Below are 19543 nucleotides of genomic sequence, written 5' to 3'. Positions count from 1 at the left end.
GGATTCCTTCAGGAGTTTGTTTTGTTCTTTGATTCCTTTGAACATAGATAAAAATCTTTTTTTTTTTTTTTTTTCGAGGTAGGGTCTCACTGTAGCCCAGGCTGACCTGGAATTCACTATGGAGTCTCAGGGTGGCCTCGAACTCATGGCAATCCTCCTACCTCTGCCTCCCGAGTGCTGGGATTAAAGGCGTGCGCCACCACGCCCAGGTAAAAATCTTTTTTTTTTAAATTCTGTCATTTATTTCATCTAAATCAGTCTCAGTGGAGGTCATTTCTGATGGATTTATAATTTTTGGTGGAATTATATTATGGGATTTTTTTTTGTATTTCTTTTGTTAGAATGTAGAGATTTTTTTTTCATCTTTAGTTAATTTGATCCTTGGGTTTTCTAATTATCTGCAGTATTCTTAGACATGTAGATCCAACTTTAATATCTTCAGGGTAGGAGCTTAAGATACTAGGTGTGGTTATTATATTACTTCCAGAGTAAGAGCAGAAATGACCCTAGGTGTTGAGTTTGCCTACTATGCATGGGTTCTAGTTTGCTGGGTGAAGCAAATTACTAGAAAATTTTAAAATTCAACTGAGCAATCAAAACCAGCAGGGAGTATTTATGAAAGAATAAGGATTAGCCAGGAGTGGTGGTACATGCCTTTAATCCCAGCACTGGGGAGGCAGAGGTAGGAGGATCACTGTGAGTTCAAGGCCACCCTGAGATTACATAGTGAATTCCAGGTCAGCCTGGGCTAGAGTGAAACCCTATCTGAAAGAAAGAAAGAAAGAAAGAAAGAAAGAAAGAAAGGAGGGAGGGAGGGAGGGAGGGAGGGAGGGAGGGAGGGAGGGAGGGAGGGAGGGAGGGAGGGAGGGAAGAAAGACAGAAGGAAGAAAGGAAGGAAGGAAAGAAGGAAGGAAGGAAGGAAGGAAGGGAGAAAAGGAAGAGTGGGGATTAAAGTAAATATAATCTAATAAACTTAATGTCTCAAAAGGTATGTGCTGCCCCACACTCTTTATCTGTCAACTGGGACTGGGAGGCTGAGATTTCTGGTCTGAAATGGGTTCCAGGTCAGCCTGGGGGCTAGTGAGACCCTGTCCTCAATAATGACAGAAGATAAAGACAAAGGCCATATAAATCAGGAAACTCCAAAGGCAACAATAATCAATACCAAAATACAGCTTGAGAATGGTAAAGCTGAATCTCAAGAGAACACAGGAAACCAACTTAATGAAATAAGTAAGTCAGTTCAGGAATACATCAGTCATGTAACCTGCCCTAATATGAAAGGTGAGTTAGTACTTCCAGTGCTGGCCTATGTACCTGGCTTTGTGTAAGTAGGCCCTATTACCTTTTGGAAGGGCTTCCAATCTCACCTATGTTGATTGTCCTTCTCTGTTGCACTGTGGACTATTAGGCTGCTTGGGTTGCCTGGATCTGGTGTTTTGATCAGCTGTGTTTTGTGCTGTATGGCTGGAACATGGTTCTCCAGTTGTTCAGTGGCAATTGGGGTAAGGGAGGCTATGCCAGGCTTTTTGAAGTTGTACTGGAGTTGCTCAGGTGGTTCTATTTGTGTTCTCCTTCAGTAGCCACTCAGCTGGTCCCTGCTATCTTCTCCTTTAGGTTTCTTGACTTTGCGAAGAGGCCAGCATAGGTAGAAAATCCCTTCACCTGGCTTCTGCTTCTGCAGGGAAAGTGGATGGCATGAACCAAGACCACTGGCATCATTGCAGGAGCCAGTTCTGGCTGGCTGCTAGAAACTCTGGGTCTCTCCTGCTTCTCTGCTATGATTGATAATTCCTTAAACACCTTTACTTTTCTGTAGAAGGGTGTATCTCCCAGGCTGCTTTGGCATAGCTACTACACTGCCATCTTATCTGGAAGTCCCCAAAATCCTTTTATTTCCAACTCTTAGGTTTGCAGTTAAATAATTTTGTTGAGGAAGAGTTTAGTATTGAAAAGGTTTACCACCAGCAAGCAAATTTCCTGTTACTCTCTGAAGTATATATATGTACAGTTTTCCCTAGGTGTATAAGTTCTAAAGAACACTCTACTGAAAGTTTATTTGACTTCAGTGTTTAAGTTTGAAATAGCAAGTATATACAGTTTTTACTCTTTTCTGAATATTATGTCAAAATAACGCAATTTCTTTATGGGAAGAGAATGTCTGTGTCTGGTCTTGCAACATATTAATCACTGAGATTTTTTCTTCACATTGGCCTTTTTCTGTGTCTATCACTTTTTGATTCTGATTGCTTGGTCTCGTTGGTAATTACATCTTTTCCTGCAGGCAATTTTTTTTCAATTGACATTAAACACTCCTTCCCTGCACTCTTATTTCCTTGTGATTGCTTTTTGACAGACAGTAGAGTTTCAAGTTAAAACTTGCTACCACTGTTGGAAGAGGAGCATGTTGATGAGGTGTGAGAAGACTGAGGCCTCAGGTTTCTGCTGGAGGCTTTAAAGTCACTGTTATGACCACTAGCAGTTTTTATTTGGTCCACGTGAAAGTTCAGAACACTTGAGTCTGGGGGCCTGTGACAGGAGCCTACCTCCAAGAACCAGATCAGGGGTATTTTTGTTTTTTAGTACATTGAAATTTAATTAGAAAAGAGATATTTAACTTTCAGCTTGATTTTCAGTCCTATATATTTAAACACACACACACACACACACACACACCCAAACAATAGACAAACCATGTCATAAAATGAACATTTTAACTTGTTAAAAATCATACTTTCTTTTTTTTTTTGAAACATAGTCTCATGTATCCCTGACTGACCTTGAACTCATCTTATAGCTGAGGATGACCTTGAACTTCTGAATTTCCTACCTGTACCTCCTAAGTTACAAGCATGTGCCAGCAAATCCAATTTTATGCTAGATAAGCACTTTAACAACTGAGTTTTTTTAAATTATGGTTGCTCTACAGTGGACTTAAATAGTATGTCTTATATTCCTAAAGAAAATAGTATTAATTTATGTTAGAAAACATACTTTGTTTGTTCTTATTTATAGGAAACAGTTTTATAAGATTATTTTTTAATATTTTATTTTTATTTGAGAGCGAAGGCATAGAGAGAAAGAATGGGCACACCAGGGCTTCCAGCCACTGCAAACGAACTCCAGATGCATGTACCACCTTAAGTAGGTCTTGGAGAATCGAGCCTTTGTCTTTTGGCTTTGCAGGCAAGTGCCTTAACTGCTAAATCATCTTTCCAGCCCCTACTATTTTTTCATAACTGGAGATTTTAAATTAACAGTGAATGCTGATGAGAGTACACAGTGTTTTAGTCTAATATTTGTAGACTGTGTGACTAGACAGATACATTGTGGTGGCACCAACCCCCTTTATAAAGGCATAGGAACTATATTTACTGATCCTAACCTTTGCAGGGATGCATCCTCCCATGAATATGTACAGAATATTTACCATGGTCCTTAATTATTGTAGGGAGAGAAGGAAACAAATGATGGCAGGATATCAAATGTTTGGTTTTTCAGAGAATTATTTTATAGATAATAGGTGCAATTGCTACATCAGTCCACAAAATCTTATTCCTAGTTTCAACATCCATCTTGTAGTCTCAAGTCTAGGGATGAAGTGAAGTTCATCAATGAATTATCTAGCATTATTAGTTGGCAGAAAGTAACTAATGATATTTTAATTTTGCTTTATCACCACACATCTGGGCATGCCTGTCATGGTGTTTCCAGAGAGGTTTGTCAACAGTATTATTCCCCCCACCAGTATCATGATGGATTAGCTGCCAAAAACACTATGAAGAAGAATTCTTTCTATACATTGCCTACAGTAATGAAAGCGTCTGCAGTCGATGAGACTGCTATCCCTAAGACGAAGTGTCACCCTGTGGTGGTTTGATTGAAGCATCCCCCATAATCTTAGGTGTTCTGAATGCTCCCAGCTGATGGAGATTTGGGAATTGATGCCATTTGGAGGCAGTGTATTGTTGGGGGTAGCTTATGGGCATTATAGCCGGTTTCCTCTTACCAGTGTTTGGCACATCTGTTGCTATTATCCACCTTATGTTGGTCAGGGGGTGATGTCCACCCTCTGTTCTTGCCATCATTTTCCCCTGCCATCTTGGAGCTTTCCCTGGAGTCTATAAGCCCAAATAAACCTTTTTCCCCAAAAAGCTGCTCTTGGTCGGGTGATTTCTGCCAGCATGAACCTGACTGCAACACACCCCTTCCTTGACCTCCACTTCTTTTAGGCTCAAGCACCATCTTCCTTCTTCAGTAATTGTACTTTTAATGTTTGAGACTTTCTCTCCAGCTCCTGTTAGCAGGAGTAATGGTGAACATTACCTCTTACATATCTCCTTTATTTCTTCCTTCCCTCTTCTTTGTTCTCCACTCTCACTCAGCTTTTTTGATTGTCCATCTCTTGTCATTTCCAAGGTTATTTTTTCTATTCCCTCTCTTGATTCCCCAAGGGCCTCACAACTCCAACAATTTCTTCACTACTTTCTTTATGAAGGTAGATAGAAGGAACTGAAATTGGGGCGGAGGGGTAGAAAGTATATCAGTAAAGAGGAAACCACCAAGCTGAAAATGAGTTTCATACTTTCAATATACATTGACACAGAGCAAATATTCAGGTCTTAAGAGGGGAGAATGGAAGGATAGCAAAGAAGAGCTGGATCAGAGCAAGACTAAAACCCCGCATGATAAACCGAAAACCTGTAGCTTTGTGTCTGTTATCTGGGACTTATGGTGGCATCATCAGAGCTCCAGTAGCCTTGAGTAGTCCTGTTTCTCCTGTTCTATTACCTGTGGCATACATTGGTTCTCTTTGGGGCCAACTTCATTCTGTACCTGAGGTTTTTATTATGGTTCACAGATTGAGGACACAGTGCCTCATGGCAGAGAAGGCATATGGCAGGAGAGCCATGAAGTAGCCAGTCACATTGCATCCATACTCAGAAATCAGAGAGAGATAAATGCTAGTGTTCAGTTCAGTTTCTCTTTTTTCTTTAGTTTAGGACCCCAGCTCATGGTATGGTGCCTTAAACAGTGAAGGTGAATCTTTTTAGTTAAACCTCTCAGGAAACACCATGACAGGCAAGCCCAGGTGTGTGTCTCATAAATGATTCTAATTCCAGTTAAGCTGACGATGAAGGTTAACCATCACAGACAGTATGATATCAAATAATTACCTACCAATACTTAATATCAAAGTCATTCCTTAACTCTTTTTGAAGTGGAACTATTTATTAAGTGCTTATTTTTCTATGATAATGTTTGTAGCAGAACTGTCAAAGATGAATTTCCTGAATGCATTCTGATTGCAGAACATGTTCCTGTTACAGAGGAATGGTTGGGAGATGGAGATGTCCTTGTGAGATTGTGAAGCACTAGAATAACATTGAAATAACTTTATGCATTCGGGTTTAAAAAATACTTAGTCCAATGTAGTTTGGGTTAATGCAAGTTTTCCTCTTGGGTTTTTAAAAATATTTATTTATTTATTTATTTATTTATTTATTTATTTATTTGACAGGGAGAGAGAATGAATGGGTGTATCAGGGCCTCCAGCCACTGCAAACAAACTCCAGACACACGTGCCCCCTTATGCATCTGGGTAGCTTGGGTCCTGGGGAATCGAACCCGGGTCCTTTGGCTTTTCAGGCAAATGCCTTAACCACTAAGCAATCCCTCCAGCCCTCCTCTTGCTTTTGTAATCTGATATTATTTTAACACTGCTCAATTTCAAATTAATGAGGAAGATTGTCCTGCAGTCATGTTTGATTAAATTATACTCTGCAGATGTATTGAATCATGCACATCTGAATTTATATGGCATTCTTCCCATTCCTATTTTCCTCATAAAAACTTGGAATTTAAGCTTTAAGAACTAAAAATTTTATGCTAAAATTTTATAGTTGCATTTACTTAAAATTTTCAAACCTATTTTCCTGCATTCTTAAGTCCTTCCTAGCCTTCTTGGTGACCCAGTTCATTACTCTGAACCTCAGTTTTTCATCTTCTTCTGTAATGATAGGGATTAGTGTGGAGTAGATATGACTCCTGTAGGCATGTAAGCATTATTACTGTTGGTTATATCTTTGCTGCCTCTGTTAACTAATCAGATTTCAAATTTGCCTTTAAGAATGGACAGGCTTTTTTCTGACTGCAACTAATCATTCCTTCAAAGCAGTTGATAATGTTTAAGCACAGGATGGACATAATTAAATTTGTATTAAGAAAGATAGCAGCCGTAAAAATGATCAGATGAATCTCCCAATTATTGTAGCTATATACCAGATTCTGCAGAATGGGCTAGCTCCAGGTCTGGGTAGAGAAAATGCAGTACAAGCTGCTGCATCTTGTGGGGAAGACCATAGGTGTGTAGTCACTGAATGGTGTAGGAGGCCAGAAGGTACTGCTGAAGAAACAAGTTGCTACCATTAGAGCAACTTGAGCCACTAAATATGTGAAAATAGTACAGAACTATAACCCTGAGAATAAATATCCATGAAGACATAAATGAACAAGTAATAAAAAATAATGATCCAGAAACAAATGGACAAGTAGGAACAGCTTCCCTAAAGAAAATATCATGTAATAAATATAGTAGAAATGACGGAAATTGAACCATTGACTGCCACAGCCATGTATGCCATAGATAGAATCCACAGTCAATGGTAACTAACACAATGGAGAAAAAACATATGGCCTCAAAAATCTGTCCATCCAAGATGTCTGATCATTAAAAATTTAAAAAAAAAATAGCAACTTTACAGAAAGAAAACCCAGTACAGGTCACCAGTGGTGATCAAGGTTAATTTCAACACAAATGAGACAAGTCAGTGTTCCAAACTCCAAGGTGATGCCTTAAAAAGAACTGCCCAGGGGCTGGAGAGATAGCTTAGTGGTTAAGGCATTTGCCTGCAAAGCCAAAGGATCCTGGTTCAACTCTCCAGGGCCCATATAAGCCATATGCTCAAGGGTGCACAAGCATCTGGAGTTCGTTTGCAGTGGCTGGAGGCCCTGACGTGCCCATTTTCATTCCCCCCCTTTCTCAAATAAATAACTAAATTATATAGATATGGCTCAGCAGTTAAGGCACTTGCCTACAAACCCTTAGGATCTAGGTTTGATTCTCCAGTACCCACATAAAGTGACACATACATCTGGAGTTTATTTGCAGCAGTTGGAGGCCCTGGCACATCTCTTTGTTCATTCGTTCTTTCTTTCTCTCTCTCTCTCTCTCTCTCCTTGCAAATAAATAAAAATTTTAAAAAGAACACCCCATTTATAGTAGTGCTGTCCAGTTAAAACCTCAGTTTGATTATCACCAGACAAACTCATATTAGGAATATTCTACAAAACTATAACTTGAGAGTGATCCCCAAAAGTATCAAAACCATAAAAAACAGAAAATGGGAGAAATGCATGCCAGTTTGAAGGAAGTGAGAAGATCTAAAGACTAGATGAGGTATCAGATCTGGAACAGACAAGACTTAGATAAGCTGGTGAAATGTAGCTGAACATATATCAACATGTGCTAGTACGTACAGTGGCACCATACTTACATAAAATGTAAGCCTCTGGGGATGCTTCTGAAGGGTAAACAGGAGCTCTCTGTGTATCCAAGGTTGTATTAAAGTAGAAAGAGAGCAGGCAGGAGGGAGGGAAGAGGTGCAAAACAAAAAGAAGGAAAGAAAAGAGGAAGGAAGAGAGAGAAGAGGGGGAGAGAACCAAAGACCTTGAAAATGTGGATAAAGAGACTTAGTGATCAGTGTTTACAACAGCAAAGAACTGAAGAGAGAGCACAGTGGTTGGGTTGGACATAGAGGGGTCCTACCACAGATTTGGGGACAGTGTGGGCTGAGGTCTGCAGACCACTGAGGAGTCAGCAGTGCCTTCGCCAAGGTCTCAAGAAGGCACAGGTTTAAAGAAGGAAAGGTGAGTTCAGTCCTAAATATTAAAATACCAAGTGTTAAGGGAACTTTGAGATATGTTGGCAAGTTGTTAGAAATGAGTCTAGATAGGCTTGTTGGAGACAGGTTTACCCTTGAGATGATAGTCAAAAATGTATAAGGCATTGAGCCAAACAGCACATAAAAAGAGAAATAGCACAGGCAGGGTCAAAAAGACTCCTACCACTTACAGGAGAGGTAAGAATGAAGGGCAGTCAGTTAGACTGACAGAGACTAAATCGCATTCGTATCACGGTACTTGTATCTTAGCCCAGAAATCTATATTAGAAAGCCTTGGAAGGGGCTGAGGAGACAACTCAATAGAAAAAACTCCTGACACACAAGCATAAATACCCATCATCAGAAGTCACTGGGTACAGAGGTTTGCATTTTCAGCAGCTCTGTTCATGACACCTATTCCCTTGCTGAGCACTGTTTGGGTTTTAATAAATGATCTGAGAAGTCACTAGAAGTTCTTGCTGTCAGAGTACAAAGAGCCTTTTTGATTTTTAAATCCCCATTATGTTGCTATAGCTGAAACACACATTAAGTTATCTGAGAGTGTTGTGAATTAGAAAAATCTATTTTTATAGCTATAATATTTCTATAAAGAGCTAAGGAAACCTCATCTGCTTTCCCTACATGCCACTCCCAGTGTATTTACTCAGATTTCACATTGCAAATTATTAAGTATCTCCAGTTGTGCTAAATCTGCATCTTTTGCTGTCTTCCTCAAAGGACTAAGGTATTTGCTTTAGGTATCCTGATTTCTGCCACAGAACTTGGTTAGTTTGAGGCAACTCATTTCCTAAATTTAGTAAGGTTAGAAAATTCCTTTCATTAACCTATCTCCCTCACCTTTTTCTAGCATGCTGTTTTGAGATCATACCTGTTTATAAGCCAGCCACACTTAAGCCAGGATAAAATAATTTATTCATCAAAATAATTTTTCCCCTCCAGTTAAAACAGAATGTATTCTAAAATAAAGAATTTCCATGTAAATGCTAAAGCCATGTGAGCTATACACAACTATTTCTGTACTTACAGTTATCAGCCAACTTAGTGTAACAAAGTGACCAGGTGAAAGAGGCCTGAACATGGATTGTCTAGACTATCAGGTTTCTGAGATCCAGTGCCAAACCCACATTGCGGTGCAGTGCTGCATGCTGTATAGGAGAAATTCAATGAGAAACCTATACCCCTCAAGAAAAAAAACAGTCTTGCAATGCAGGAGTTTACACACACACACACACACACACACACACACACACACACACACAATCTGGTATACTGTAGGTACAAGAGCACTTTATCCCTGGCAGGCCTGATCCTCCCTGACCTGTGAATCTGCCCTTGAGGAGGCCAGCAGACACAAATGTGGGGCATCCCCTGAACAGAAGGTACTGTTGGAGAGGTCATCTGAGAGGTAGAGACTGGGGGTCCATTTGAGGGGCAGACCTTCGAAGTTGTCTATGAAACAGTATGTGGGTACCTGATATTCTATGTCTAGGATTCTTTAGGGGGTGGTAACCAGTGTAGGGGCCAGTGGCTTGGCTTTTGTTTGTTTGAAAGAGAGAGAAAAAGAATGGGTACACCAGGGCCTCTAGACACTGCAAACTCACTCCAGACACACACATGTGCCACCATGTGCATCTGGCTTACGTGGGTCCTGGGGAATTGAACCTGGATCCTTAGGCTTCCAGGCAAATGCCTTGACTACTAAGCCAGCTCTCCGGCCCTTGCTTGGCTATTGAATAATAAAGGTGCCTTTGTTTTAAATGAAATCCTTATGTGATTTAAATAGATCAGTAAAAAGCCAGGTGTGCACACCTTTAATCCTAGCACTTGGGAGACAGAGGTAGGAGGATTGCCATGAGTTCAAGGCCACTCTGAGACTACATAGTGAATTCCAGGTCAGCCTGGACTAGAGTGAGACCACATCTACAACCAAATAAATAAATTAAATAAATGGATCAGTAAAACATTTCTTTTGTTAATCTTTTGTCTTTGTAGTGTTTATTGATAAAGTGAGGAAGAGACTTTTCCCCAGTGTTCCAAGTAGCCCAGAAAAGGAGACACCTCAGAGTCTGGCCTTGGAAACTCCACCCAAGAATATTACCTCTGAGACAGTACAACAAAAGGATGATGTAGATGCTCTTCATCATTTGACAGGTAAGGATGGATTACACATATCCTTTTTTTATCCCAGTGATCTGTACTTAGTATATTCTTTTAGCCTGGATCTTCTCTTGGGTGAACATATTTTACAAGTCAGATTTTATAACAGAGGTTGACAGGGCAGATTTCATTCTCCACACAAAGTAGAGTGAATTAAGCTAACTTATGGAAGGAAGCCAGTATTAATACTTCCCTTCCATAGTTTCAACTACTATGTGGTTTTTATTGAATTTGTGACATTATACTCTGGAAAAGGAAACTGGACTGTAGATAGGGTTTTGGCTCAGCTGCAGTAAAAACAGTAGTCTCTGACACTATCATCCTGTCTGCAACCATTCTGCTGACTCCCAGTAACTTCTTGGTACATTCAGTTCGTGGAGCAAATTTTCCTTCCATGTTAGGTGTCAGGGTGACACCTAACATGGTCTAATAGCTTGAATTTGGACTTCTGGACAACTGAACTGTGAGATAGTAAATTTCTATTGTTTAAGTCACTCAGCCTGTGCTGCTTTGAAGTGACAGGTCTAAAAAGCCAATATAATACCTACTCTACTTACTAGAATTTTGTTTTGTTTTGTTTTGTTTTGTTTTATTCAGTCAGCATAAGTTTTGAAAATCAGGTAGTGAAACTCTCAATCAACAAATTCATGGAACTAATAAGTGAGCATAGTAGAGTTGCTTGATACAAGAATAATATGGGGGAAAAATCACTTAACTATACACATGAAGAGCTATTCCATGTTCATAAATATGAAGATTTGAATTATTATTGAGATGATTCAAATTATTGATTTCTAGATTCAGTGCAGTGCTAGTTAGAACACCAGCATTTTGCAAATTTTGAAGTTTCTAAAATTTATATGTAGAATCAAAAGAAAGTCAAGTAGACTTCCTTTAAAGTTCTAGTATATGGGGCTGGGAAGATTGCTCAGTGGTTAGAGCTACTGGCTTACAAAGTCTGATAGCCTGTGTTCAAGTCCCCAGTACCCACATAATAAAGCCAGATGCACAAAGATGGCACATGCATCTGGGGTTTGTTTGCAGTAGCAGGAGGCCCTGATGGGTGCATTCATTTATTCATATTCTCTCTCTCTGTCTCTCTGCTTGCAAATAATAAATAGATATTTTTTAATTAAATAAAATTATAATAATCAAGATGGTTTGATATTAGGAAAAGTAGCAAATCAGTGGAATATAATTGAGATCTTAGAAACTGATGCATACAAATGCTGTCAACTAATCATGGACAAAGGAACAAAGGCAATTTATTGAGAAAAAGTGTCTTCATTAAGTGGTGCTGGAAGACATCCACATGTAAAAAACAACGTAGATATAGCACTACATCTCAATATTAACTCAAAATACAGTATATCAACATGTAAAATGCAAAGCTGTTAAACTCCAGAAGATAATATAGGCAAAATCTTAGGAACCTTGGGTATGGCAATGCCTTTTTAAATAAGCAAAAAATATGATCAGTAAAAGAAAGAATTGATAGATTGGGCTTTATTAAAATTAAAAATGTCTGTTTAAAAAGAAAACACTGTCAAGACAATGAAAAGACAAGCAACATGCTTGTAGATAATAACTTGGCAAGAGAGATATCTGATACCAAAATGAACAAAGAGCTCCTAAAACTGAACATTAAGAAAATGAACAACCTACTATAGATGGGCCAAAGACCTGAATCTCACCAACGATGATGTGCATGTGGCAATAAACATATGAAAAGATATTCTACATCATACATCATTAGAGAATTGTAAATTAAAACAGGATAACATGATACACATGTTAGAATGACATATCTAAATAATTGATAATGCTAAATGCTTATGAGAATGTGGAGGATCTGGAGCTCTCATTCATTTTTGGTGGGAATATAAAATAATGCAGTCACTTCAGAAGAGTTTTGTAGTTGCTTACAAGCTAAACAGAAACTCTTGGTACTTTCTGCTTAAGTTTTATTTCTTTTTTGTGGGGGGGAGTGGGGTTGTGTGTTGTTGTTGTTTGTTTTTCAAGGTAGGGTCTCACTCTAGCCCAGGCTGACCTGGAATTCACTGTGTAGTCTCAGAGTGACATTAAACTCATGGCAATCCTCCTACCTCTGCCTCTCAAGTGCTGAGATTAAAGGCATGCGCCACCACACCCAGCTTAATTTTTCTATGACTACCAAATTGCCCTAAAATGTAAAGTCAAAAAAGCAGGACAAGCAGTGTACAGGAGGTACTTCATAGTATTGTGCTTTATTATAAACAGACCATAACCAAGATTTCCTGGTTTTCTCTTTGAATTTTATTGAACCAACATTCTTAGTCATTCCTAAAATTTTTATAGAGTCTGTTTGCTTTTTATTCCCTCCTCTAACTTAGCAAAAGTCTTAACAGTGATTGTTTACCAGGAATACATATACATACATAAGAGGTAGGAGGTGAGTGACATAAGGTGAGACAAGTGAAGCTTTATGTCTGGATGGATCATTTTTTAAAACTTGTTAAAATTTGTGTCCATGTGGCTAGAGAGATGGCTTAGCAGTTAAAGTGCTTGATTATAAAGCCAGAGGACACAGGTTCAATTCCCCAGAACCCACATAAGCCAGATACACAAGGTGGCACATGTGTCTGGAATTCATTTACAGTGGCTGAAGGCCCTAGTGTACCTTTTTGTTGTTGTTGTTTTTTTTGGTTTTTCAAAGTAGGTTCTCGCTCTAGACCAGGCTGACCTGGAATTCACAGTGTAATCTCAGGGTAGCCTAGAAAAAAAATAAAGCAGAAGAGTAATAGAGAAGGGCACTTGATATTCTCTGCTTCTGTACATACATACATCACATACACATTAAATAATAAACACATAAATCATGAGACATTTCTTTGAATTGCTATTCACTTTTTTTTTTAATTTTTTTGTTTATTTATTTGAGAGCAACACAGAGAGAGAGAGAAAGAGGCAGAGAGAGAGAGAGAGAGAGAGAGAAAATGGGCACGGCAGGGCTTCTAGCCACCGCAAACGAACTCCAGACACATGCGCCCCCTTGTGCATCTGGCTTACGTGGGTCCTGGAGAATCGAGCCTCGAACCAAGGTCCTCAGGCTTCACAGGCGAGCGCTTAACCGCTAAGCCATCTCTCCAGCCCCTGCTGTTCACTTTTTAACCAAGATAAGTTATATACACATGTAGAGATAATAAATGAGGCTGACGACTTCAGGAGTGATTATTTCCAGTTAGTGTTGGATAACTTTTAACTTTGAAGTGTCTGGGTCCATTTACAGTCTGACAAATCACTAGAATCTTTTTGGAAGTTGCCCATGATCTTTTAGGTGATGTTGTTCCACAGAACTGTAGTGTTCAGTCACTTCATCTTCAATAGATATTCTGAACATGCTGTTACTTAATAAGAAGATGTTGAATTAAAAATCAAAATACTGGCCGGGCGTGGCAGCACACGCCTTTAATCCCAGCACTCGGGAAGCAGAGATGGGGGATCACTATGAGTTTGAGGCCACCCTGAGACTCCATAGTGAATTCCAGGTCAGCCTTGGCTAGAGTAAGATTCTACCTAGAAAAACCAAAAATCATCAAAATACTGACATTAAGTATATTTCAGCATGTGTCTGCATAAAAGACTAATTTGAAAGGTTTGGAAAGTTGTGTCAGACAAATGCATGTGTGAATAAAAATATTATTGAGGCCGGGTGTGGTGGCACACGCCTTTAATCCCAGCACTCGGGAGGCAGAGGTAGGAGGATCACCATGAGTTTGAGGCCACCCTGAGACTACAGAGTTAATTCCAGGTCAGCCTGGACCACAGTGAGACCCTACCTCGAAAAAAAAACAAAAAAAAAAATATTATTGAGCGTAAGTACAGGTTTTACCTCCTCTGTCAGGATTCTGGAAGTGTGCCCATATGTCCACCCTGGAGGGGAATTGCTCAAACCAATGAAGTTCTTTTCTGTTTAGCAAAGTGTCTCTGTGGTTCTACTGGACAGTTGAAGCCCTTCTTCTCCAAGGAGAGCTATCAAAGTAGAACCTTGTGGTTAGGAAACTAGTGCATGAACAGACAGGTTCCAAAAAAGAGAGCTGAGGTCACTGTGGGTAGGAAACTAGTGCATGAACAGACAGGTCCCAAAAAAGAGAGCTGAGGTCGCTGTGGGTAGGAGGATCAGGAAATGTGTGCTTCAGGGTGGAGTAGGGGTGGATGCTTCCACCTACTTCTGTTTTTCTAGGGGATTTGGTCCCACTTGTGCTATTTCAAAGTCTTTATATACTTGTATTTCAAGTCTGCTATCTGTAATCCAATAGTAGCTATTACTTAGATTATTTGCATATACTAAAGTATATAAACTATCTATGACCAGACCTCTTGGTCCTGACTTACATAAAAGGGAATTCTTTTTTTGTTTCTTTTTTTTTTTATTTGGGGAGTGGGGGAAGAGGCAGATAGAGAGAGAGAAAATGGGTGTGCCAGGGCCTATAGCCACTGCAGAACTCCAGACACATGCACCACCTTGTGCATCTGGCTTACATGAGTACTGGGGAATTAATCCTGGGTCCTTAGGCTTTATAGGAAAGTGCCTTAACCTCTAAGCCATCTCTCCAACCCAAAAGGGAATTCTTGATAGTGATATAGTATTACAAGAACAGGGAGACAACTATACCCCTGCAGGGCCTCACACCAGCACCTGGAAGGGCATCAGGATTCCTGTCTCCTGATGCATTTTCACATATTTGTCCTATTCTCTCCTTTCAAAACCACCCTTCACTCCTCTGAGAGGAATAATATAAACAAGGTATCACTTCACATGTCTGTAAGTCAAGAAACATAGCTACAGGTATTTTCGGAATATTATTTCACAGACTAATATGCCTAGCTGTTTTTTGTTTATTTTGTTTGTTTTAGGGTGTTTTATTAATTAGTTTTGTATTCAGCGTAGACAGTCAATTTGGTACCATTGTTAGGCTCATCCATGTCCTAACCCCTCCCCCTGGTCCCTCCTTGTTGAGGTATATGGGTCTTGCATTCTGGAGTTAGCCCACAGTTATGGGTAGGATAAATGTCTCTGCATATCATGACCCGACCTGTGGCTCTGACATTCTTTCCACCCCCTCTTCCACAAAATTTCCCTGAGCCATGCTGGGTTCATTTTGGGTCTGCTTCAGTGATGAGGTGTTGGGGGCCTCCGGGTCTCTGGATCTCTGATTTGGTAGAAGTTGATTTTTCTCTGTGTTGATCTCCTTCACCCTTGGGCTGATACCTGGTTCACCAAGAAAACAGCACCCTTGTTTGTTGCACCAATTTTTCTTAGTTTCAGCCGGGGCCCTTTTGAGGTATGATGGGGTGGCTTTCTCCTTAGGATCTACATCTATCTGAAAAAGAGAAGCAGATTCTCCAACAGAAAGTAAGTTAGCACCAGACAAATGAGATAACCCTTACTTTTTTATAGAGAATTTAATAGGTGTAGGCCTTCTTGTACCCCACGATTGGTGGTAGCTTGTTAATGGAGAGTAGGCTTATGTTTGATATGTTTCTGACTTGTTTCCCAGCTCCAGCTATGGGTACCATACCACTGAGGGGATCACTTAGCTGAATCAAGAGCAGCTGGTTTCCCACCATGGGTGTGCACCACTGTTGCATTTATGTGAGCATCACAACAGGTTGTTTGCTGTTAAGTAGGTTAGACCATGAGTTGCTTGGACAGATATTGGTCATTTCCCCCCAGTCACCCATGTAGCACCTTCTGGCACTAGACATGCTGACTGTCTGGGGACTGACTCTCTTCCAGCTTGCAACCATGCCATTCCATTTTACGTGTCAACCACATAAGGTATCTTAAGCAGTAGGGTCTTACCACTAACCTTGGGTAGGTCATCAAGTACTCTGACAGAAATCTGTCTTTCTTTTAGGATACCTTGTAGGTCTCTCTGATCAAAAGCTCATTGTGGATGATAGCCACATGCTGGTACTGGGAGTTACAGGTCAGTGCCCACTGAGAAAAGGAAGAAAAAGATAACTAATATAAAAGAGTTAGAGAGAAGAAAGACAGAGAGAGAAGCTGTAGAAGATTAAGGTCAGTCTTCATCATACCCTCTCCAGTGTCTTGTGGCTCAGGTGTTCCCTCTAAGGGTCTGGTGAAGGTTCAGCCATTTGGTCTGCCTTTTAGGATGTAGAATCCTATGGTACCATTGCCGTTTGGGTCTAAATTTGTGTTTCCCACCCCTCTGTTGTCCTCCCCACCCATCCTATTGTCTAGTCCACAAGATGCTTGCTGGGTATGTAAGGCATCTTGGGTAGATTCAGGTTAGGTGCTATAGATGAGTGAGACTATGTGGCAATTTTTTTTTTTCTGTGATTGGGTAAGTTCACTGAGAATGATCTGTTCCAGGTTGAACCATTTTTTCCTCAAATTTCATTGTGTCATTTTTTTCTTACTGCTTTATAGAATTCCATTGTGTAGATATACCACATCTTACTTACCCATTCTTCTAGTGATGGACATCTAGGTTGATTCCTGCTCTTAGCTATTATGAATTTAGCCACTACAAACATGGTTTAGCAAATCTCTCTGGCCTGTGGTATGAAGGTTTTAGGGTAGATGCTCAGTAAGGGAATAACTAGGTCTGTTGGTATCTCTATAGTCAGCTTTTTCAGGAGTCTCCATATTGCTTTCCAAAGTGGTTGTACCATCTTACATTCCCACCAACAGTGGATGAGTGTTCCTACTTTTCCATATCCTCACCAGCATTTATTTTCATTTGATTTTTTGATGCTTGCTATCCTTATTGGGGTAAGGTGAAATCTTATAGTTGTTTTAGTTTGCATTTCCCTGATGATTAGGGATGATGAACATTTTCTTAAGTGTGTGTTTGCCATTTGTATTTCTTCCTCTGTGAACTGCCTGTCAGCTCTTTGCCCCATTTTGTGAGTGGGGTGTTTGACTTCTTACTGTTTAGATTTTTGAGTTCTTTGTAGATTCTAGAGATTAGGCCTCTGTCAGTTGGATAACCAGCACATATTTTCTCTATTGGGTTTGCTTATTGTGTGCTTGTCTGTAAAGAAACTCTTCAGCTTCATGTGATCTCATTGGTTGAGTGACTGTTTAAGATTGTGAGATACTGGGGTTTTGTTTGGGAAGTGTTTTTTCATTCCTATATCATGGAAAGTACTACCTGTATTTTCTTCCAGTAGTAGTTGAGTTTCTGGTCTTATATTGAGGTCTTTGGTCCATTTGGACTTCAGTGTAGTGCATGGTGAAATGTGTGGATCAAGTTTCAATTCCCTGCATATGGTTATCCTGTTTGTCCAGCACCATTTGTTGAAGATGCTGTCTTTTGTTAATTCTGCCTATCCAGGAGCCTGGGAAGTCTTTCCATTTTCTCAAGTCCTCCTCAATTTCTTTTTTGATTATTTTTATGTTTTTGTTGTATAGATCTTTCACTTCCTTGGTTAACATTATTCCAAGGTATTTTTGTTGTTGTTGTTGCTATTGAAAATGGGACCACGTCCCTTTCTTTCTCTGTATCTTTGTCATTTGTATATAGAAAGGCTACTGAATTTTGTGCATTGATTTTGTATCCTGCTACTTTGCTATAGGAGTTAATCACCTTCAGGAGTTTTGGGACGGAGTTTCTCAGGTCTCTTACATATACAATCATGTCATCAGCGAATAGAGCTAACTTAACTTCTTCCTTTCCAAATTGTATCCCTTTTATTTCCTTCTCCTCTCTTATTGCTTGAGCTAGGACTTCCAGTACTATATTGAAAAGCAGAGGTGAGAGAGGACAACCCTGTCTTGTTCCTGATCTTAATGGGAATTCCTCCAGTCTCTCTCCATTAAGCATTGTTTGGGCCTTCGAAGCTTTGTATATTGCCTTTATTATGTTAAGGTATGATCCAACCATGCCAATTCTCTCCAATGTTTTGATCATGAAGTGATGTTGTATCTTGTCAAAGGCCTTTTCTGCATCTACTGAAATGATCATGTGGTTTTTGTGTTTAACCTTGTTTATGTGGTGTATTGCAATGACAGATTTCCATATGTTGAACCACCCCTGTGTTCCTGGGATGAACCCCACTTGGTCAAGATGGATAATGCTTTTGATGTGTTGTTGGATTCAGTTTGCTTTTATTTCTTTGAGTAAACCCTATATAGCATGCAAAAATATGTATTTAGATAATACTAATATAACCTAAAGTTTCAACCACGTCTATATTAATCAGGGTTCACTAGGGAAACAGGACTGATAGAATGAATGTCTTATTACAATGGGTCTGATAGTCTGTCCTCCACATGATTTGTTCTTTTGATGAGGTTTTCTTGGGAGCCTTTTAAATAAGTTATTTCAGTTTTGCTTTCTATGGTAGTTTGAATCTATGCCCCCCCCTCATAAACTCAGGTGTTATTAAAATTGAGTTTGTAACTTTTGCCCCTAATAGACAAGCTTTTGCTGTAGAGATGTGTATCACTGGGAGAGATCTGAATTCCAGCCTAAGTATGCAGAATGAGTTTTGCAAGGTCCCCTGCTGCTTGCTACAAGCAATCAGCTCCTGTTTTGATTACTTCAACTTTGTGGTAAATTTTGAAATTGGAAAGTATGGATTCCTCAACTTAGTTATTTTCTGAAATTCAGGATATCTTTCTATTTTATATGAATTGTAGGCTCAGTTTGTTCATCTCTACAAAAAAAAGGCAGATGTTTGAATTCTTATAGTGGTTCCATGAATCTGTAGAGCATTTCAGAGAATGTTGCAATCATAATATTACATTGTCCATTACCTGAATTTAGCACATCTTTCTACTTACTTATCTTTTATTTCTTTCAACGATACTTTGTAGCTTTAAGACTGTAAGTTTTGTGCTTTTTATAAAAGTTTGTTCCAAAGAATGTTATTCTTTATGATGCTCCTTTAACTTGAATTTTCACTTTCTTGTTTGATTTTTTTGTGGAATGCCTATTGCTAGGATATGGAGATTTGAGATATTTTTGTGCATTGATCTTGACTTTTGCAACTTTGATACTTTGAAATACCTGATCAATGTGTGTGTGTGTACACATACACATGTCTATGATTTCTTTTATATTTTCTATGTATAATGTGTCATTTGTAAATAGAAATAGTTTTACTTCTCCCAGACCAACCTAGATGCCTTTTCATTTTAAAAAAATGATCGATTGATTGATTGATTTTATTTAGGAGAGAAAGTGAGAATGAGTATTGGTAGGCCATCACCTCTTGTCTCTGCAAGCAAACTCCAGGCACATGTGCAGGGCCCTTTGTGTGTCTGGCTTTACATGAGTACTAAGGAATCAAACCCAGGCCATCAGGCTTTCCAAGCACATTGCTTTTAACCCCTGAGCCATCTCTCTAGCCCCTGGATACCTTTTCTATCTTTTCTTTTTCTTGACTAATTGCCTGGCAAGAAAGTC

The 19543-nt window shown here is 39.4% G+C and overlaps 1 protein-coding gene across 2 annotated transcripts in view; it reads left to right on the top strand.

The window, feature by feature from the left end:
• The window catches only part of Erich1 (glutamate rich 1), a 105840-nt gene that overhangs the window by 4974 nt on the left and 81323 nt on the right, over positions 1–19543 (top strand). Inside the window, exon 2 of one of the 2 annotated variants that reach the window (XM_045131628.1) lies at positions 9957–10115. The exons of the other annotated variant lie outside the window; for it this stretch is intronic. Coding sequence (XP_044987563.1) covers positions 9957–10115 — 159 coding nt within the window. The remainder of the gene's footprint in view (positions 1–9956; positions 10116–19543) is intronic. 2 annotated transcript variants of the gene reach the window in all.

The sequence above is a fragment of the Jaculus jaculus genome, chromosome 12 (genome assembly GCF_020740685.1).
Source record: "Jaculus jaculus isolate mJacJac1 chromosome 12, mJacJac1.mat.Y.cur, whole genome shotgun sequence".
Classification (NCBI taxonomy): Eukaryota; Metazoa; Chordata; class Mammalia; order Rodentia; family Dipodidae; genus Jaculus; species Jaculus jaculus.
The sequence above is the reverse complement of the archived record's forward strand: the minus strand, read 5'-3'. Positions and strand labels throughout refer to the sequence as shown.